This window comes from Drosophila sulfurigaster, chromosome 3 (genome assembly GCF_023558435.1).
Source record: "Drosophila sulfurigaster albostrigata strain 15112-1811.04 chromosome 3, ASM2355843v2, whole genome shotgun sequence".
In the NCBI taxonomy this organism is placed as follows: Eukaryota; Metazoa; Arthropoda; class Insecta; order Diptera; family Drosophilidae; genus Drosophila; species Drosophila sulfurigaster.
Window position 1 is genome coordinate 47,961,414 of NC_084883.1, and position 20,524 is coordinate 47,981,937.

General features: G+C 35.9%; 5 protein-coding genes across 8 annotated transcripts; all 5 read right to left on the bottom strand.

Moving 5' to 3' along the window:
• Positions 1-1,899: 1,899 nt before the first annotated feature.
• On the bottom strand, positions 1,900-12,699 carry LOC133840110 (transmembrane protease serine 9-like). The gene is made up of 16 exons (XM_062271771.1): positions 12,516-12,699; positions 12,165-12,245; positions 11,726-12,092; positions 11,594-11,669; positions 11,008-11,533; positions 8,716-9,082; positions 8,584-8,659; positions 8,015-8,524; positions 5,443-5,636; positions 5,311-5,386; positions 4,866-5,253; positions 3,481-3,585; positions 3,165-3,263; positions 2,760-3,105; positions 2,626-2,701; positions 1,900-2,577 (listed from the first exon to the last, which is right to left on the bottom strand). Exons 1-16 carry the CDS (start codon positions 12,604-12,606, stop codon positions 2,050-2,052), a joined length of 3,906 nt encoding a protein of 1,301 aa, XP_062127755.1. The 5' UTR covers positions 12,607-12,699; the 3' UTR covers positions 1,900-2,049.
• On the bottom strand, positions 4,644-6,493 carry LOC133845868 (venom protease-like). Its single transcript, XM_062280490.1, has 5 exons — positions 6,284-6,493; positions 5,874-5,954; positions 5,443-5,809; positions 5,311-5,386; positions 4,644-5,253 (listed from the first exon to the last, which is right to left on the bottom strand). The coding sequence occupies exons 1-5, from the start codon at positions 6,372-6,374 to the stop codon at positions 4,726-4,728; spliced, it is 1,143 nt and encodes a 380-aa protein (XP_062136474.1). The 5' UTR covers positions 6,375-6,493; the 3' UTR covers positions 4,644-4,725.
• LOC133845869 (venom protease-like) lies at positions 7,953-9,683 on the bottom strand. Of its 3 annotated transcripts, XM_062280491.1 has the most exons (5): positions 9,505-9,683; positions 9,152-9,217; positions 8,716-9,082; positions 8,584-8,659; positions 7,954-8,524 (listed from the first exon to the last, which is right to left on the bottom strand). In XM_062280491.1, exons 1-5 carry the CDS (start codon positions 9,593-9,595, stop codon positions 7,997-7,999), a joined length of 1,128 nt encoding a protein of 375 aa, XP_062136475.1. In that variant the 5' UTR covers positions 9,596-9,683; the 3' UTR covers positions 7,954-7,996. The 3 variants fall into 3 exon arrangements, with proteins under 3 accessions (XP_062136476.1, XP_062136475.1, XP_062136477.1); XM_062280493.1 differs by lacking the exon at positions 7,954-8,524 and having other exon boundaries at positions 8,591-8,642; XM_062280492.1 differs by lacking the exons at positions 9,152-9,217; positions 9,505-9,683 and having other exon boundaries at positions 7,953-8,524; positions 8,584-8,642; positions 8,716-8,805.
• A 1,431-nt stretch (positions 12,700-14,130) lies between the features above and the next one.
• Positions 14,131-18,792, bottom strand: LOC133845867 (venom protease). 2 transcript variants are annotated; one of them, XM_062280487.1, is made up of 8 exons: positions 18,719-18,792; positions 18,512-18,652; positions 16,840-17,000; positions 16,468-16,774; positions 15,448-15,741; positions 15,163-15,377; positions 15,024-15,095; positions 14,138-14,525 (listed from the first exon to the last, which is right to left on the bottom strand). In XM_062280487.1, the coding sequence occupies exons 2-8, from the start codon at positions 18,582-18,584 to the stop codon at positions 14,370-14,372; spliced, it is 1,278 nt and encodes a 425-aa protein (XP_062136471.1). In that variant the 5' UTR covers positions 18,585-18,652; positions 18,719-18,792; the 3' UTR covers positions 14,138-14,369. The 2 variants fall into 2 exon arrangements, with proteins under 2 accessions (XP_062136472.1, XP_062136471.1); XM_062280488.1 differs by lacking the exons at positions 18,512-18,652; positions 18,719-18,792 and adding an exon at positions 17,225-18,048 and having other exon boundaries at positions 14,131-14,525.
• LOC133845878 (adipokinetic hormone) lies at positions 18,747-19,453 on the bottom strand. The gene is made up of 2 exons (XM_062280505.1): positions 19,353-19,453; positions 18,747-19,294 (listed from the first exon to the last, which is right to left on the bottom strand). Exons 1-2 carry the CDS (start codon positions 19,419-19,421, stop codon positions 19,121-19,123), a joined length of 243 nt encoding a protein of 80 aa, XP_062136489.1. The 5' UTR covers positions 19,422-19,453; the 3' UTR covers positions 18,747-19,120.
• Between the last annotated feature and the right edge of the window lie 1,071 nt (positions 19,454-20,524).

The following is a 20,524-nucleotide window of genomic DNA, read 5'->3' on the forward strand; positions in this document are numbered from 1 at the left end:
ATATAGCCATGTCCGTCTGTCCGTCCGTCCGTCCGTCCGTCCGTCCGTCCGTATGAAACACTGGATCTCAGAGACTATAAGAGATAGAGCTATATTTTTTTTCGACAGCTTTTGTTATATTTGCACGCAGTTCAAGTTTGTTTCAAATTTTTTGCCACGCCCACTTCCACCCCCGCAAATGAAAAATATCGAAATAGCCTAATTTTGAAGCTAGAGTTGCGAATTTTGGTATATACAATAATTACAATAGTAGTTATGATTCCTGAAAATTTGGTTGCGAACAGATAAAAATTGTGGAAGTTATTAAATAAATACTTTAGTTTAGGCAAAAATGCCCACTTACTAGGGATCTTAGTTGCCTTGGCCGACAATCTAGTCCATTGTGCCGTCTATGGTATATTTTGAATGGTGTACTATATCGATATACCAAACATACCATTTGGTATATTTTTAGTATTTTTTAGTATTTTCGGTATATTTTGAAAATGATACCGCAATATTTTGCCTTTATTAAAAATGGGTAGCGGGTATCTCACAGTCGAGCACACTCGACTGTAACTTTCTTACTTGTTTTGTATTTTCTAGTTACAAATTTTGTAATATTTACAGAAAAAATTCTAAGTAACAAAAAAAGAAATTACAATTATACAATATCAATATATTCTGAAATATAAAGTTAACGATAAATAAAATGTTTTATTTATATTTGAAATTTACGATTTGCGATATAATTCTTGTGGACTAAACTATTGATGGAGTACAATCTGGATGATGTTTCTCGCACAATCCTCCAATCCGCTGTCAATAATAATACCTCGCCTAATGACGAAATTAACACCCGAGTCTTTGTTCCTTACCTAGATGATTCGCCAGTCGTCTCTTGCATGCAAATTTCAAATGAAAACAGTGAAAGGCATGTTGTGATAGCAGCTTAATGGGAAATGCCAAGTCAGGAGCAAAAATACTTTCTAAAATAAAAGTCTAACATCTGCCAGATTTTAATCTGCTACAAGGAATGAAAGGATCCTCCTACGAATCAAAAGCCAATTGCATTGTGGCCACAAAAGCGCGGGCGAGATGATTACAGATCGCAAGATCAGTAAGGCAAAAGAATAGGAGCTTGATAAGGCGCCAACGTTACAAAGGAACACATCACATCTTATGTAAATCATCAGCTGCAATCTGAATACAGTTGATGTGCAGCGAAGAGAAGTTCGCTCTTTCTTCCCTCGACTGTCGTGGTATATTCAACCCCTTGCCTACCCATTACCGAGAATGATTTATGAACCGAACAGCGCACGTTCCTTTTCTTTGCTTGCTTATTTGCATAAGTCTTAAAGGTGCTGCAGTGCGTCTAGCCATAACCTCAGGGATTAGATCTGTGGTTATGAGAACAATGTCATGGACAAAGAGGTTCACAATTTATGTACATTTTATTTGGGTAGTTCATAAGTTATTAGACTAGGGCAACTAACTTGGCAACTACGAAACTAATCTAATTATAATGGAAATATATATTTTTACAAATGTATTTTGGATCTAGTAAAATCCCAATTTTTATACCCTCTACCTATAGGGTATCTTTGGGCCTCCAGGAAATCAATGTAACAGGCAGGAGTCATCTCCGACCCCATAAAACAGCATTTGTTATGTTTGCACGCAGATCAAGTTTGTTTCAAAGTCTTGCCACGCCCACTTTCGCCCCCGCAAATCGACGAAAATCGAATAACAAGTGTAATTTAAAGCTAGAGTTTTGATTTTTTATGATTCCCAAAAAATGGTTTCGATCAGATAAAAATTGTGGAAGTTATTCAAGAAATACTTTTGTATAGGAAAAAAGGCTTACTTAGTTGCTTTGGCTAACAATCCGGTATATTTTGCACTCTATGGTATATTTTTAATGTATCTTGTCATCCAAGTAATGAACCAATCATTTCCATTTATTTATTAAAACAGTTCTTAAATTTGGCTAAAATAAAAACAAGGAGATTGAAAATTATTCTAAATAATCTTTAAACTTTTACCTATTTATTATACTAAAATTCTAGTTCAAGGCCTTTCCTCCAGCTTTTTAATTATCCAGTCCATGCAGTACTGTGTGCTTGAATACACTCCGGGGGCATTTGATCTTCCGCAACCAAAGCCGTAAGACACGACCCCAATGAGATAGAATCTTTTGCTTCCTCGAAAATCTTCGGCGCTCATTAACGGACCACCCGAGTCGCCTTGGCAGGTGTCGTAGCCACCTCGAAGATAACCAGCACAGAGAACAGCCTTATCGAATTGATCCACAGTAAAGTAGCGATCCAACTTGTCGTAACAATTGCGACAGACTTCGTTATCCACGATCGGTATCTTTAGCTGATTCAACACCGCTGCCGTTTTGCCACCTTCCTGAGTTTTACCCCAGCCAATGACAAATGAAGATTCACCCACATAGGACTTGACACGCAAGCTGGGAGAATTAGGCATGCAAATGGGCATGATTAGGTCCGTAAACTCGATGTTGCGTTCCAAATGAATGATCGCTATATCGCTGCGACTATTGCGAGGATTATACTCCGGATGGCACTCTGACTGAAAAAGTCTGTGTTATCGAAAGAAAGTGAAGGGAGATAGACATACCTTGATCACTTTAATATCAATATGATGAGTCTCCGCATCCGTGCTCAGATCGTGTTCACCTAGACGCACAAAGGCGCTAAAATAATAGATGATATTAGTAGTTATTCTTAATAACAATAACTGTCACAACTTACAGTTCATCTCGTATGCAATGTGCAGCAGTCACAATGTGTCGATCGGTGATCAAGGTGCCACCACACTTGAAAGGCGAAGAGGTGCCATCATTGTAACCCAGCAGTGCAATCCATGGCCAGGCGCCCTTCTCGGCCACATTACCGTCGATGATCTTCCTGAAGCTTAAAATGTTCGGTTGACCGCATCCTTCTTCCTCGGTGGGCAAACGACGCCTCACAATGGGACAGCAGACCTTTTTTCCAACCTTGCCACAGATGAAATTCGAAGCTTTCACATATCTGGCAAAGTCGGGTTCGACAAGTTTAATCTTCAGCTCATCCACTATGGGCGGACAGCTTCTGACATCTAAAAATAAATGATGAATTCTATGATTAATTCTCCAACTTGTAATATCAACTGCTTACCAACACATTCTCCAAGCTCGCCGGGAGATATAAAACAGCTTTCAACGTGGGTCTCATTTTTCGATTTTGGTGATCTTGTGGTTGAAGTTGTCATTGTTGCTGTTAATATGCGAATCAAGACAAATTAAAAATATATATATTTTTAATCTTTTAAGTACATTTAATAAATTAACTTAGTAACGACTCTTCGTAGTTATTAGATAGATAGTTATATTTAGATATTTAATATTTAAAACATTATATTCAAAATTACTTGATGGTTATCTAGGGGTAAATTAATAGCGCTTAGATTACATTTTCATTTAATAAAACGTACTTCGCAAGCGATTGGACCGCTCCAAAATTGGCATGCCTAGGCCGATAAAATTGATCATCATAAAGATCACACATAACATGCACTTCATGTTGAATATATGATATTCTCATTCGCTTTACAAATCTATCCTGATATATGTACACTGATATCTAAAACCAAAACGTCGACACCTCTTTGCGCTATCAATTTAGATGTTATACTCACTGATTTAATGCTACAACAGGGCCTTATATGCATTTGATCGAAAATTATATTGGAAAAAGTAATTCCCATTGGTAACTTAGAGCACTATAAGTTTAATTACAATATATACAAATTAAATACCACTTGTTATTTATTCATAATAGTCGCATCTTTACAAACCAGATGCTACTCACAATATTATATTTTGTAAAAGTAATCTTCTATTAATAGAAGACTAGAATAACACAAAAAGCATTAACAATATCCGAATATAATATATTTGTGCATTTGTGAAGTTGAATACTAAAATAATTTCATTCATCTTGGATAATCCAACCAAAAACTAAACTCCAAATTCATTTAAGATTAGTGTTGATTACCGAGCAAACTATCTAGATATTAGTATGCAAATTTATATGTTAATTTTTGTTAATTGAATCACACTAAACTTTATAATAATCTTGATGATGTCAATTTAGCTTCAGTAGTTAGTTTAGTAGTTAGTGACGTTGCTAGTTCATGATCATCCAAACATGTTCAGGTTCTCAGCTAGCAGTTTTATTAATAAGCGAGAATATTGAGACTTGTTTACTGATCAAATAGAAAAGCTCATCTACTACAACTTAATAATTGTCTTCAATAAGTTCATGTAAAGATCAAGTGGCAAACAAATGCTATGTTAAGTATACGCATTTTATCACATTTGTTTATTTTCCCCTTAGAAGCTTGCTATGATTCCAGTCTTTTTGGATACGCCAAATTCCGGTAGAATCCTTGAGTTCCACATGGTAATCCTTCAATGCAATGCAAAATATTGTTTATATCACCTATATGAGTGCATTTAAAACAATCTGTTATTTAACTCTTGCTCACCATTTTAGTTGAACCGAATGAAGTACACTCTTTATTTGTAACTATCACTTTCTATTTTTCATGTTTTTTAAGGAACTTCAAGGCGTTTGACTTAAGGATTATATAATAAACATAAAACCAAAAAGGCTCACAATTAATGTAAATTACATTACAGACATTAGACTAATGTGATAATATATAATTTACACTTTAAGGCGTCTCGTGCACCATCTCGATTATCCAGTCCATAAAGTGTTGTGTGCTCGTATACACACCGGGGGCATTTGGTCTAGCACAACCATAACCATAAGCCACAACTCCGATCAGAAAGTATCTTACACCATGTTTACCGAATTCGGGGGACATTAGCGGACCACCAGAGTCCCCTTGACAGGAATCCTTGCCACCTTGCAGATCTCCCGCACAGAGAATGGCGCTATCAAACTGATCCTCAGTAAAACTTCGATTCAGTTTGGCATAACTTTCTCGGCAGACGTCATTTTCCCAAACAGGCACTTGCAACTCATTTAAAATATTGGCAGATTGACCTCCCTCCTGAGTCTTGCCCCAGCCAATGACAAAGGGATTAGCATCCACATAGGATTTTGCAAGTAATTGAGGAGAGTTAGGCAAGCAAATGGGAACAATTAAGTCCGTAAACTCCACGTTGCGTTCCAAATACAAAATCGCTAAATCACTGCGACCGTTGCGCCTATTGAAATGTGGATGTTTTACTTTCTGGAAGGACAAAGCATTAATAGTATATGATAATATAAAGGAACTAGCAATATTTACCTTGACAACATTTATGTCCACATGTCGAGTCTCCGTATCCGTGGAAAGATCGTGCTCGCCTAAGCGCACAAAGGTCCTAAACATTAATTATTTAGAATAGAGTATTTAATATCTAGGACTTCCTTAACTTACAATTCATCAAGAATACAATGAGCTGCTGTCAAAACGTGTCTTGAGGTTATCAAAGTGCCACCGCACTTGAAAGCGTGCGAGAAACCGTAATCGTAGGCGAGTAGCGCAATCCATGGCCAGGCACCTTTCTTCGCAGGACTGCCTCCAATTATCTTCTTGAAACTGAACTTCTTTTGCTTACCACATTTCTCTTCCTGGGTGGGCAAGCGACGTGGAAGTGGATCCACTAAAGTGTCCTCTTTGGGACAGCAGACATTATGGTTAAGTTGTCCGCAAATCAAATTCGAATCTCTCACATATCTGATAAATTCCGGATCGGTCTTTTTCATTTTCAACTCATTCAATATGGTCGGACATTTTCTGACATCTGCACAATAAAAAGTGAATCTGAGATTACATTAAGGTGATTAAATGCAATATCAGAAACTTACCAACACACTCGCCAAGCGATCCTGTTGATAATATGCAACTGTTGTTTGTGAGTGACGATGGAGTCGTTGGAGTTTCCAATTCTGAGAGCAAGAAACATACAATTCAGTACATAAGCCAATTTAATAATCAACCTATCTTTAAGAATATAATTCTTTAAGCATTCACTTTTGTACAAATCACGAAAGTAGCTCTATCTTGGCATCAGAGACCAGAAATGCCACGTTGCTTAAAGTTCACATCTGTTTGACTTTTCTATTATTACTTTATACATATATTGTATTCTTATATTTATTGATTTATAACTCTCATAAACAAGAATAAAGAATGTTCACTATTGTTTTCAGTAATCAAATTTTTAAAAAAATCATTTCATTTTTGTTAGATTTGAATTCCCATTCAACACTCGTACCTTGTGAGTTATTTGAGTACCCCAAAGTGGGCGTGGCAAAGTAGACAAACGCGATCGTTAACGTGATCACTTCATACTGGGTTAACTTCATGTTTACGACTTGTAAACCTCGAAAACAGTAGTATTATTTTATTCAAATCAAATATACCGATCCACGTAATCACTTTTTCTACTACTTTGTCGATTGAAATGCGTCGCTAAACTCACCCGATCACCGCTAGAATGGGGCTTTATATGCATTCGGTCGAAAAGTAGTTTGCACAAAAAAAGTTGTTTCAAAATCGAGTATAGCTGCAATATTAAAATAAAATAATTATACCCTGTATCCATTGCAAATTGACAAAAGGGTATTATTATTTTATGCAAGTGTGTATAAAGTTTGCTTGATCATTATCAATAATTGTTTTATCTATAGTACATATAAAGTTGAATAGTTAGATACTCCATCAGCATACACACTCAAGAATACATTAAGTAGATACTATATTTATTTACTATATATATTTACTATGTTTTTTTAATACTATATATTCATACTATATTTTGTTAAAAACAAAATTTAAATTTAAAAACACTCTCGATATTAATCGATTACAAGGTATCATGTGTCCTCAATTTTAATTTGCCCCCATTTTATTGTAATCAATGCTTTTGTTTGTAGTTTTTTCATGATATTATTTTGTAAATTTGCGTCGATTATAAAAGTCTTGGGCACAGGGTATCCACATAGACAATCTTTCTTGAGTAAGGCGTTGCTACTTGTTTTTAATTCACAAAAGTCGCATTTTTGCAAACATCGTGATAAATGGTGTTAATTCAAAGCAGACGCGTCTTCATAAAAGACTTGATGATGACGTCACTTCAACTCAGTTAAAAACGTTAATTGTTTAGGGGTTTGCTTATAAAAGTGCCGTGTTCAGCGGGTACTATTTGTTTTAAATCAATTATAAATATAATCGATCGATGATAAACATCTTATATCAATGTAATTTTTAAGCACAATTAAAAGTCATCGTTTAATGACCTGACAAGACAATTAATTCTACGAATTCCCTAACATTTCCGAATAAATTCAAATGTAATAAAGCTAACGAACCTTAATTAAACTGGTTTTAGAAAGACTACAACAATGAATATTATAACTGTTCGTTCCGGTTTTTTCAAGTTGTTAAACTATTAGTAAGCAGAATATCTAATAAGCATAATTATCTACCTAACATTTTTACTTAAATAAGACAATCTATTACATCGACAACTTTATACAATATCTGATTAAGAAAAATGGAATATTAAAGACTTTCCCGGCACTTTGCTGATACCCATTTCGTTTTTATTAAAAATCACATTGCAACTAATTTCATAAATTTGGGAATCGATTAAGTAGCGTTTGCTGTTATAAATGTTTACACCGAAAGAAAAAATCTAGATTGAAAAGTCTTGAGTTAAGATGTTTTCGATCTTTAAAAAAAGAATATAAGATTAAGATTCTTTGGTTGAAAAATCTTAACTCAAGATTTTTGTGCTGATTTTGTTGTGTAATATTTAAAAAATCTTAGATTAAGGTTAAAAACTTGATTAAAGGATTTTAAAAACTCAATCCTAAAACTCAACCTTTCACATAATTGCTCTCTTGTATTCAAATACCCATTCGGGTTATACATTATTAGTTCAGTCAGAACAAACCACTAAATATAACAAAATTCCACTTCCAACTCAAGGCGTGTCCTGCACCTTCTCGATTATCCAGTCCATAAAGTACTGAGTGCTCGTATAAACAGCAGGAGCACTTTGTGCATCACAGCCACAGCCGTAAGCCACAACTCCAATCAGATAGTATTTAAATGTCGTTCCATTTAATTCGGGAGCCATGAGCGGACCACCAGAGTCCGCTAGACAAGCTTCCCATCCACCAAGCACATCACCCGCACAGAGAACGGCGCCATCGAACTGATCCTCAGTAAAACTTTGATTTACTTTTTTATAACTACTATGGCAAACTTCATTTTCCCAGACAGTCACCTGCACCTGATGTATGATATTCTCAGATTGACATTCTCCGTGATTTGTGCGCCACCCAATGATAATGGGATTCAAATCCACATGTGACTTTGCTCGCAGACTAGGAGTATTAGGCAAACAAATGGGCACGATTACTTCTGAAAACTCCACGTTGCGCTCCAAATAGATGATCGCAAGATCAGCACGACGAGTGAGTCTATTGTAATGTGGATTAACTACTTTCTGAAAGAAAAACAAACCATTAATAATTAAAGATTACGTAGAAAGCAAGTTTTTCCTACCTTAACTACATTTATGTCCACATGTTGAGCCTCCGTATCCGTGGAGAGATCATGCTCACCTAAACGCACAAATTTACTGAATATTATTATTATTTCAAAATTTAATATCCCTTTATTAGTAATTCCACTTACAGTTCATCAAGTATGCAATGAGCTGCTGTTAAAACATGTCTCGCTGTGATCAAGCTGCCACCGCACTTGAATTGATATGAGGATCCATAATCGTAGGCGAGTAGCGCAATCCATGGCCAGGCACCTATTTTGGCATTGCCTCCCCCAATGAGCTTCTTGAATGTAACATTTCTTTGTTTACCACATTTCTCTTCCTCGGTGGGCAAACGACGTGGAATTGGCTCCACTAAAGAGTTCTCTTTGGGACAGCAGACATTATGACCAATCTGGCCACAAATCAAATTCGAATCTTTTACATATTTGATAATCTTAGGATCGACCTTTTCTGCCTTCAGCTCGTTTAGAATAATCGAACAATTACTGATATCTAAAAAATAATAGTGAAAACGAATTTCAGATTAGATTGAGAACTTAAATTGAGATCTCAGTAACTTACCGACACATTCGCCAAGCGAGCCTTTTGATAATATGCATTTATTGTTTGTGGATGGGGTTTCTAATTCTGTAAGCAAGAAATATATAATTGAGTCAACAACAAGTTTTAATAATGATATGATACAATTGAGTTAAAAACAAGTTTCTAAAGAACTCAATACGTTTTAATATTGACCATAAAATATATTCTTGGAAAGAACATAAGTAATGTTTATATTATTATCAATTATTGAGGAACAAAACAAAGCAAAAATTAAGAATGATCAGTATTCATTTTAAAATCAAACATTTGAAGTAGGCTAAGAAATAATCATCTATTTTGAACCGAGTTAATTTCTCATTTAACACTCATACCTTGCGATTTATTTAAGTACCCCAAAGTGGGCGTGGCAATGAATGCAAGTGTGATCATTAACGCGATCACTTTATGTGACGCTAACTTCATGTTGATCCCAAGTCGTAAATCTTCAAAACAGTAATAAAATCACTTTATCTTCTAATAGCGCGATCGATGCTACATTGCCGATTCAACTGCGTCGCTAAACTCACCCGATCAGTGCTAGAACACGGCTTTATATGCATTCGGTTGAGAAGTAGTTCGCACGAGAAAGTTGTTCCTAAATCGAGTGTAGCTGCTGTATTATTCTTCATTAAACATACCCTATATCCATTTTATGTGACGAAAAAATTAGTTTTATTTTGTGTAAGTGTATCATCATTCACAACTATGGTATTAAATTTATACTATAAACTAAAAAAAACATAAATATAACTGTACTAAAAATGACTTGCGGCATAACACTAAAAATTAAGTTATAATTTTAAAGAAACGGAATTCAAACAAGACTAAAATTCTTTTTTTTTAGATCGAAAAAATTTTAAATCAAAATTTGCAATCTCCTTTTAATTCTAGAATAAAACATTTTTGAATTAAGATCCTAATCTTTAAATAAAATATATTTAATCTTAAAATGAAAATTTAGGATAAATCCCAAAAATCTTTTTTCAAGATTTTTTTAAGATCGAAAAAGTCTTTTTTCTCTGTAAATTATTATCAATCAGACAATTTAAAATGAAATAAATTTAGACATTTAAATGATAGTGTGACAGGTTATACAACTTTTAGGTACAAGGTATCTAGTAGACAGTCACTCTTAACCAAAGCGTTGCAACTCGTTTTTAATGGTGATAAATGGTGTTAATTCTTCATAAAAGAATTCTTTTCGATGATTATGGGTTATTTGATATCTGATATAAATTTAAATTTTGTGTAGTAGAGATTCTAAATTCTAAGAATTCCAGAACTTTGGCGAATACATTTAATTCATTAAAGAATTCATTTCGATTTTTATGGCGTTAGATTGATCATCTTAAAATGGACGAAATATCAATCAAATCGGAAGTTAATAGATATTTGATATAAATTTAATTCTTGTGCTTATAAATTATACGGATTCCAGAACATTGGCAAATATTTATTTAATCATTTAATTTATACAATTGCTCAAGATTCTTCATTAAACGGGTTAAACAAAGATTTTAACAATGAATACAGTCAAAACAATTATACTATTATTATTTGAATCAAATTAATTTTATTTAACGGTAAATTTTAAATCATTTTATTCGTTTATTTCTCTCATTTAACATCTCTTAAGTCAAATGGCTTACAGCAAAAAGATTGCCAAGCATGATAAGTAAACAGAACCATTCTTTATCACTTTTCGCTATTTGCAAATTTGATTTGAAAGAACTTAGAAAATAGATAGCGTCTAAGTAATGACAACAAACCCAAAATATTATTAAAATCTTATTTATGTTAAGTATTACATAGGTAGGCTGATACAATTACAGTTCATGGCGTGTCCTCCACCTTCTCGATTATCCAGTCCATGAAGTATTGTGTGCTCGTATAAATAGCAGGCGCATTTTTCGTGTCACATTCACAGCCGTAAGCCATAACTCCAATCAGGTAGAATCTAAAATTATTTTCATATCTTTCGGGAATCATTAGCGGACCCCCAGGATCGGCTAGACAGGAATCCATGCCACCTCGCATATTTCCAGCACATACAATGGCGCCATCGAACTGATCCTCAGTATAACTTCGATTCAGTTTGGCATAACTTTCACGGCAAACTTTGTTTTCCCAAACGGGTACTTGATTTGCAGTTAAAATATTCACAGATTGGCATTCCTCTTGAGTTTTGCTCCACCCAATGATGGTGGGATATAAATCCACAAAGGACTTTGATCGTAATGTCGGAGAAGTAGGTAAACAAATGGGCACGATTAAATCCATAAAATCCACGTTACGTTCCAAATAGACAATCGCAAGATCAGCACGTCCACTGAGACTATTGAATTGTGGATGAACTGCTTTCTGTAAAAGAAATAAACCATTAATAATTTATGATAATGTAAAGAAGCATGTTACATTTACCTTGACTACATTAATATCAACAAGCTTAGTATCTGTTTCTGTGGAGAGATCATGCTCGCCTAAACGTACAAAGGACCTAAATATTACTTATTTAGAATGCATTAACTATAAAGTTATACTTCTTCAACTTACAGTTCATCGAGTATACAATGAGCAGCTGTGAGAACGTGTCTCGTGGTGATCAAGGTGCCACCGCACTTGAAGAGATTTGAGGATCCATAAGTGTAGGCAAGTAACGCTATCCATGGCCAGGCATTCCTGCTGGCAGGAAAGGCACCAGCGATCTTCTTGGAGAAACCGTTTATTTGCTTACCACATCCCTCTTCTTCAGTGGGCAAACGACGTGGAATTGGCTCAACTAAAGAGTTCTCTTTGGGACAACAGACATTATGACCAATCTGGTCACAAATCAAATTTGAATCTTTCACATATCTGATAGTCATAGGATCGACCTTTTCTGTCTTTAGCTCATTCAGAATAATCGGACATTTGCTGATATCTAATATATGAAAGAGAAATCAAATTTTAAATAAGATGAAGCACTTGAGAAGCTAGTATCTCAGGAACTTACCGACACATTCACCGGCTGATCCTGTTGATAATATGCATTTATTATTTGTGGGTGTTGGAAGTGTCGTTGGAGTTTCCAATTCTGAGAAAAAGAATGAGACAATTGAGTAAACAACAATGATTTCAATACATTTTTGGCATATATCATGAAATAGATTTAAAGAAAACTTTTATGTAATGTTTAAAGAAAGATTTAGATATTATCGTATTTATTCAATTATTAGTCTCACTCTTACTCATTAACAAAGGTAAAAAATGTGCAGCATTCATTCCAATTATATATTTGAAATTTGTTGGCTAACAACTAATTATCAATTTTTGGTCGGTTTAAATTCTCATTTAACACTCGTACCTTGCGTTTTATTCGAGTACCCCAAAGTGGGCGTGGCATAATACACAAACATGATCGTTAACCAGATCATTTCACATAACATTAGCTTCATTTCAATGCCAGCACGTAAATATTAACAAAAAGTAATCAAGAAATAAATTTGTCTTTCAGTGTTGTGATCGATGCCTCTTTGCCGATTTAACTGCGAAGCTAAACTCACTCGATCAATTATAGAACGCGACTTTATATGCATTCGATGGCAAAGTAGTTTCCACCAAAAACTTGTTCCAAAATTAAGTGTATTTGCATTATTATAATAAAATCTCAATAAAAATACCCTGTTAATATTGAAAATAAGAAAAAGTTGTCATCATTATAAAGAGTATAACATAAAAATAAATCCTTTTATTAAATCCTTTATTAAAGTTTTGATTTTTTCAATCACTATAGTTTAGAATAACTTAAATTAATGGTATGTTAAAGGTATATTATGAGCTCTCAAGTTTTCCTCTTTGTTATAGGGTATCTCGTTAACAATAACTCTCAACTAAAGCTGCGCAACTTGTTTTTAAATGTGATAAATTGTGTTAATTTATGCAGATGCATCTTCATAAAAGACTACACTCAGTTGTTAATGGGGTTTTCTTGGTACTCGATATAATACATTGAACGATCATTATATAAAAAAAGAAAAAGTCGCAAGCATATTGAAAGATCTGATAGAAATGTAATATTGCAATAATGAATTGATCTATCAATATGACTTATTTTATTAGTATTAATAAGAGAAGTATTTCTGATCAACTAATAGAATTTCAATGTAACAACTACCCTTATTTATAGCCCGCTTACAACGAGACCAAAATTGCAATCTAATTTGGATCCCTCCTTTATATTTGTAATCAAAGGTTTGTGGGTTTTTCCTTTGTACACCTCTTGACTGTTGATGATGATCGTGCCAATATTTTTCGCACAACGCAACTCTTTAATTCTTTGTTTACTTTTCCCTTCTCAATAAAGATAACTCGGCCAATGATAACACTAACACCCTTGTTCATCCCTTAGAAGATTTGCAAATCGTTCGAATGCAAATTTTGATATGCAAATTGATTGATATGTGATACTGATCGAATGAAAGACATGTTGTGTTAACAACTTTATTAAACATGTTAAGCAATGACTGAATTGACTTAATCTGATTTGAATCAGACCAAACGAATTCTCATATTCTACAATAACCAAAATAGTAGAGATATCAAGACTGATCGTTATGAAAAAGATCATTTGACAATTTCGTCCATTTATATGCACAATAATAATATTGTGATTAAATCTATCTCAACCCAAAATTTGGGTCCCAACTTGAGCTTTCTTTTAATGCTTTAGTCTCCCATTATACTATCAAATTCAATATTAAACTTAAGCTTTACAAACCAAGGAATCATAATCAAACAAAAAAAGTACTTCCCAAAAAAATATTTATTCACCAAAGTCGTACTTTGGCATAATGAACTGTGTGAAGCTAAAATGTCTTCTTAATAGTCTTAGGTTTATGACAATTTATCTTGGCGAGAATGATAAGCATCAAAGTGTTAAAGACTGCCAGTTTACAGAGACAGCTTAGACATTTCTCAAAACATTAAGGTACGGGAGATGATATATAATATTATTAAATGAATTTCTTCTGATAATAATTTAATTTAATTACAAGAAATTCAACAGCATTCTTTGAACCTCTTAAACTTATGTTATATAGTTGAGTTAGTTTGTGGTGAATTTATAATAAATTTGAATACAATTCAATTAAATTTGATTTTCTTTATTAAGTAGAAAATATTAAATGTGTGTATGGTTAAAAGATAGATTGGAATGGGATCAGCGCCTTTTGCCCCTTTGGGAGTGCAATTTATTGTGGATCCAGCCCAAGTAACTGCTGACTCTCGTATAGACTCCAGGAAATCCTGGTTTGGCGCACTCATATCCAAAGGAGACAATGCCCAGCAAGTAAAAACGATAGCCGCCTCCATCGAGCTGTAAAGAAAATAAAATGAGAAAGCCAAGTTTAATTAAAAAACAAGTGGGAAAGCTACAGTCGAGAGTGCTCAACTGGGAGATACCCTCTACCCATTTAAATAAAACCAAAACAGCGCGGTATTATTCCTAAAATATACCAAAACTATACCGCAAAGTACTAAAATATACCGAAGGTCATATTTGGTTTATCGATGAAGTACTTACTACATTCGAAATATACGATCAAGGTCAAAATATACCAGTTTAAAATATACCGCAAAATACTAAAATATACCGAAGATCATATTTGGTACATCGATGAAGTACAAACATTCAAAATATATATCATAGAGGTTAAATATACCAGATCAAAATATACCGCAAATTACCAAAATATACCGAAGGCCATATTTGGTATATCGAGGAATTACTATATTCGAAATATACCATAGAGTGCAAAATATACAAAATTTTCAGCCGGAGACACTTTGACGCATCGATGAGGCAGTAACTAACCTGAGGCATCATAAGTGGTCCACCGGAGTCTCCCTGACAGGCGTCCACAGTGGAGCTGCCGGCGCAAATCAACTGCAATGAATATCAGTTGATATCAGTTTAATGATCATCATAAACATGGCAATATTTCCTTGCTTACCTTGTCGCTGAACTGGACAAACTGAAAAACAGATTTATAGTTCTGTTCGCAGCTCTGACGCGACACAATCGGCACCTGAGCATCGCGTAGCACATTCGATGTGGCGCCCTGATGTTTAGTTGCCCCATAACCTGCCACAAACGGATGCATGCCAACAAATGCATCTTCGCGTTGAAAATTATTGCCCTCGGGCAAGCAAATGGGTCGAATGTCGCCTGGGAATCGAGCATGAAACAAAAGCAATTCAAGTTTCTCATATTGAACAGGATTAGTGCCGCCACTCACCGTTAGATGGCGCCTCGCTGTTCAGCTCGATCAACGCAATATCATTCGCAATGGAAGCCAAATCAAAGTTCTCATGCACAATGCTACGCCTGATGCGATAATCAATGGCACCCTGCTCAGCAGCCTTGGTCAGATCATGGGCACCAAGTCTAACCAGAGTCAGAGTGGGATTGATGCAGTGCGCCGAGGTGATCACAAACTGGGCGCTGATTAAGCTGCCAGCGCAGAGAAACTTCAGTGCACTGCGATTGTTTTCATCGTAGTAACCAAGAGCGGCCATCCAGGGATAAGCTCCTAAAAACAAAATTATATTATAAATTTTTAAATTATGTTCTTCAACGATGATGATTAAAGTCATATGTTAAATTTGAGATGAGAAAAACGACCTATTAAACTTTTTATACCCGCTACCCATTGGGTAGAAGTGTATTATAACTTTGTGCCGGCAGGAAATGTATGTAACAGGCAGAAGGAGGCATCTCCAACCATATAAAATATATATATTCTTGATCAGCGTCAACAGCCGAGAGGATCTAGCCATGTCAGTCTGTCTGTCTGTCCGTATGAACTATTAAGCTAGATCTCAGAGACTATAAGAGATAGAGCTATAATTTTGTTTCGACAGCATTTGTATTGTTTGCACGCAGATCAAGTTTATTTAAAATTTTTGTCGAAGTTATTAAAGAAATACTTTTTTATGAGCAAGAACGCCTACTTACTAGAAAGCTTCAGTCTAGTGTGCTCGACTGTGAGATACTCGATATATATCTCGATACAGGTGTTCATACGGACAGACGGACATAGCTATGTATTATATATAGTTTCAGCTGTTGACGCTGATTAAGAATATGGAGGCACAAAGTTTTTATACTCCTTACCTTATGGGAGCCGGGAAACATTCTTCTTATAGTAATATTACATTGAATTCATATTCATTAAGTAATTTCCTCATTCATTCATTAAATTCTTTAAAAATATCATCAAATTATTTAATATTTCTTATCTAAATTTATAGTTTACCTTTTCGGACCGGCAAACCGCCCACCACACGATTTGTGGTTGCACCGACAATACCGCAAACGCTGTTTCCGGAGGGGGAAGCTGAAGGGAAACCTGGAGCTGGCAAAGCTGGAGTTGGTCTGATGACCAACGCACCTTGATTAAGCGGCGGCGTGGGCTGAAAAACCATCGGCGTGGACTGCGGACTCTGTATAGTTGGAACACCTAATGGGGAAAATTGAAAGGCACCCAGTGATGAGCTAGTGGGCGGCACATATTCCTTGGGACTGCGGCTAATCAGCGGCGCACGCTGCTCGGCACAACAAACCTGTAAATTTGGGGGGCAACTTTAATTAGGTAATCTCCAAAGCAGACTTAAGACGTCAGCGTTACCAGAAAACTGGAGCCATCAAAGCCACAAATGGATTGACCCAAAAATGTTTGGAACTCGCTGGATGCGCCTGTCTGCACCTGCTCAAGCAGTTGGGAGCAGGAGGTGAGAGGGACACAGCTCCCGGAGCGGGAACGTGCATCATAGCAGCTCTGTTGCTGGGCTAAAATAGGGAACACAGCTCATGGATCAGGTTTGCAGGCTTAGTTAACGATGTTTGAGGTGCAACGATTGCCAATTGGTGTGTTTGAGAATTTATTGCGTAATTGAACTAAGTATAATTTATGTTGAGGGGGAAGTATGAGTGAATTTGGTTTTTGAATTTGTTGTTGTGTTGGAATTTTGTTGGTGCTTGTTCTAGTCGATTCTAATCCTTGCCAGCGAGACGCCGACGACGGCGACGTCGACCTGGATTCAGCGGCACAAATATCATCATATCCGAGCCAACGGTGGCTCTTAACTGCTGTGGTTGCTGCTGCTGCTGGCGAGGATCGATGCAGGGACAATTGGGCAACGGAGGCACGCCACCGGGCAGGCAAACAAAAGGTTGCGTTGGGCACGTGGTGGGTACTGGCAACGTTGTGCCTGCTGTGCTCGTCGTCGTGGTGGCAGCACTTGTTGTCGTCGATGACGTGGACGATGTCGACGTGGTCGTTGTGGTTGTTGTGGTGAGCGGTGGTGGGAACGGTGGCATCGTTAGAGGCGGCGGCGTGGGTTGAAACGTCGGTATCACTGCGGACGTGGACGACGGGAATGGAATTAGTGTAACTGGCTGTGGCGGAGGCGGTGGTGGCGGCGGCGGTGGCAGCGGATAGATGGGATAGTAACCTGTCGGATACAGCGGACACAGTCCCTTGATGCTGGCCAAATACGAGAGAAATGGCCACCAATAGACCTTCACGCAGAACTCCTCCAGCAACATGCTGCCAATTGTGCCCAATGTTGGTCAGCGACTAACTAAGTGGACGGCATTTGATTGCAGTCAGCCAACTGCGGCGATTTCATATTTGTTAAATTATTCAATTATAACACAATTTTGATGCGTGCCAACGTTTGTTGACTTCTGCAGATAATTATCTGCTGTAAATCGTTGGGCGCCCAGTTGTGCAGGGCCGGTTCAGTGAGCAACGGGCGAGCGAGCGCAACAAAAGCTGCTCGCTACGACGCACTTCCGTTAAAGCTGCTTGCTATGAGGCAGAGAGGATGGCAGAGATCCTTGCTCTAAAAAGCTGATCGCTATGATGTAATTGCGTTCAAGCTGTTTGCTATGCACCAGCACTCTTAGACACATCCTTGCTTTGAAAAGCTGCTTGCTATGAGAAATGTCCATTTCCTAACGCTGACTTGCAAAAGCTGTTTGAACTAATAAATAAACACAATTTTTTGAGCAATCACAATTAACTCTTGTCGTCGTCACACAGCTTTGTTAATTTCAACAAATTCCAACAAATTAAAATATCTGGGCCACTGACGTTTGTCATCCGATTAGGTCCAGCGATGCTATCGATTGTGTTGGAAGTGTTTACTTCCCCCCACGACAATTGTGCGGTGGTTAACATACGTGTTTATTCATTTGTTTATGTTTTGTCGCTTTAGAAACACACACTACATTTGACACGATCACAATCTTGGTGCAATAATAATTTGTTTTAAACTAAAACGTTAAACACTTACAGTTGACCGAGTAACTAAGCGTAAGGAGCATTATTATAGCATTTTGTATCCGGAATTTCGTAGAGTTCTCCATAGCGAATGCTTGCTCAGACTGTCAGATGTCGCGTTACACTGAGCAAAGTCATCTCAAACTGTGGAGCACTTAAACACACATTTGAATTGTGCTCTAGTTTAATTGTTGTAATTTTCGAAATTAAATTAAATTACCTTTATAGATTAATGTTTTCGGGGTAAAAACCAAATCGCTTGAACTTGAAATAGTCAGAAAGGGTAAAGCACCTCTACCTATGACCGGAAAAAGCGGTTCAAACCAGGCGCAAGGTCTCGACTCAAATGTTGTTGTCAATCGCTCAATCACAAACATTTGTTTTATATCATTTTCGGATGCGCTTATTTATTTGACTTGGAGTTGGGTACATGGCTACATTTTGTTACACTGAGAGAAATGAAAAGTGGGGGAGGAAAAACTTCTCTAAATCTAAATGCCGACTACGACTACCTTGTGTACTCGTATATAATACATATAAAACACAAAACATACATATATGGAGCATTATAATAATAGTAGATAATCATTTGGTTGTCCACCTCGTTCACATTTGCTTCCGTCTATTCCCTGTGCTTACAGTCCAGAAATAGTTGTGCCTGCGATTGCACAAATCGAAAGATCTCCAGCAGCATCTCATTTGAGGTCTTGCAGTTGCCCTGTTGTGGCTCAAAGAAGCTTCCTGATCCACTTGCTCCACCCACCGATCGCTTGCCCCAGTCGGGTGAGAATGTCAGCTGCAATTACTGAAATGTTAATCGATTGCTTGTGCAAATTTGGATTGATTTCAATTACTTGACACTCCACGCAAGCCAGCAGAAAGACGAGCACAACTGCGATGAGGATTTCACTCTTTGGATTCATGATGACTTCTATACGGTTTAGAACAGTCACAGCTACTTTTATACCCAATCAAATAGCATTCGACCCATTATTCCATTCAATTAATTGGACACTTCTAAGGATGCCTGTCTAGCAGCAGACAACAGACGAAACCCATTATCCTGACGTCATAAGACTACATATGAGTAATTCTCGGGCGAATAGTGAAACAATCATTTACCAAAACATTTCAAGAGGAATCTTATACCTATTAATTATAACTTTAATTGGAGCAGAAAATGATTTTTATATTATTTTATATTTCGGTTTTAAGATATTTCCGAAAGTTAACGAGTTGGTACGCAAAACCAAACAATTAAGAATCTTATATATTTTATCGTAAAACAGAACGAGTTTCTAAAATTAATCTTACCTCTCAATAAAGTGCTAATCCAGAGCTATAAGAAAAACCTTTACTTATTTTTAAAATTGATTCAGTTACCATATATATTTCGGACAGAGAATTATATTTATCAAACTTGTACTTTAAATAGCGAACTTTAATAAGCTAGAAGTCAATTTTATAGTCTGAATAGTCCTGCATTTATATTTTCCTGACATGAAGAATCTCTCAAAATTTCATAATAATTTAGTGCAATGTTTTAACTTTATTATTAACGATCTGTTGTTATACCAGACTCCATCAAGCAATAATATAAATTAATGATTTTCTGTTTTTATTACCCTTGATGTGAGTTCATTAAATTTCTCATTTATTTAATAAAACTTTAACTGCCTCTAATCTAATAATTAAATGAGTAAGTATATAATAATTCTCTAATTTTGTATAATGATTTTAGAAATAAAAGTGATACCGAACAAACAATGCATTTTTAACAAGACAATTTTCCGAAAAAAAATATAGTTTAATCTTTAATCTTTGTTAATAACGATCTGTTGTTAAAGCTCTTTATTTTAATCTCTTCCTTGTTCTTTGAACTTAACTTCCTTTATCGAATAACAAAAATTAATAAGTAATTCGATTTTTATTTTTATTTGAGAACTAACAATATTCTCAGGAGATTAATTGAAAAATAAATATATAACAAGTAGTTTTCAACTACATTTTCCCCCTAACTATTATA

Coding starts and splice junctions, on each gene's coding strand:
- LOC133845868 (XM_062280490.1), bottom strand. CDS start 6,374: ATGAAGTTAACCCAGTATGAAGTGATCACGTTAACGATCGCGTTTGTC. Junction 5,955..6,283: donor GTACTCAAATAACTCACAAG/GTACGAGTGTTG, acceptor TCTTGCTCTCAG/AATTGGAAACTCCAACGACT. Junction 5,387..5,442: donor CATTGTATTCTTGATGAATT/GTAAGTTAAGGA, acceptor ATTAATGTTTAG/GACCTTTGTGCGCTTAGGCG.
- LOC133845869 (XM_062280491.1), bottom strand. CDS start 9,595: ATGAAGTTAGCGTCACATAAAGTGATCGCGTTAATGATCACACTTGCA. Junction 9,083..9,151: donor CTCGCTTGGCGAATGTGTCG/GTAAGTTACTGA, acceptor ATTATTTTTTAG/ATATCAGTAATTGTTCGATT. Junction 8,660..8,715: donor CATTGCATACTTGATGAACT/GTAAGTGGAATT, acceptor AATAATATTCAG/TAAATTTGTGCGTTTAGGTG.
- LOC133840110 (XM_062271771.1), bottom strand. CDS start 12,606: ATGAAGCTAATGTTATGTGAAATGATCTGGTTAACGATCATGTTTGTG. Junction 12,093..12,164: donor ATCAGCCGGTGAATGTGTCG/GTAAGTTCCTGA, acceptor TTCATATATTAG/ATATCAGCAAATGTCCGATT. Junction 2,702..2,759: donor CATTGCATACGAGATGAACT/GTAAGTTGTGAC, acceptor CTATTATTTTAG/CGCCTTTGTGCGTCTAGGTG.
- LOC133845867 (XM_062280488.1), bottom strand. CDS start 17,759: ATGTTGCTGGAGGAGTTCTGCGTGAAGGTCTATTGGTGGCCATTTCTC. Junction 16,775..16,839: donor TTGATGGCTCCAGTTTTCTG/GTAACGCTGACG, acceptor CCAAATTTACAG/GTTTGTTGTGCCGAGCAGCG. Junction 15,096..15,162: donor TTGTCCAGTTCAGCGACAAG/GTAAGCAAGGAA, acceptor TATTCATTGCAG/TTGATTTGCGCCGGCAGCTC.
- LOC133845878 (XM_062280505.1), bottom strand. CDS start 19,421: ATGAATCCAAAGAGTGAAATCCTCATCGCAGTTGTGCTCGTCTTTCTG. Junction 19,295..19,352: donor TGGCTTGCGTGGAGTGTCAA/GTAATTGAAATC, acceptor CAGTAATTGCAG/CTGACATTCTCACCCGACTG.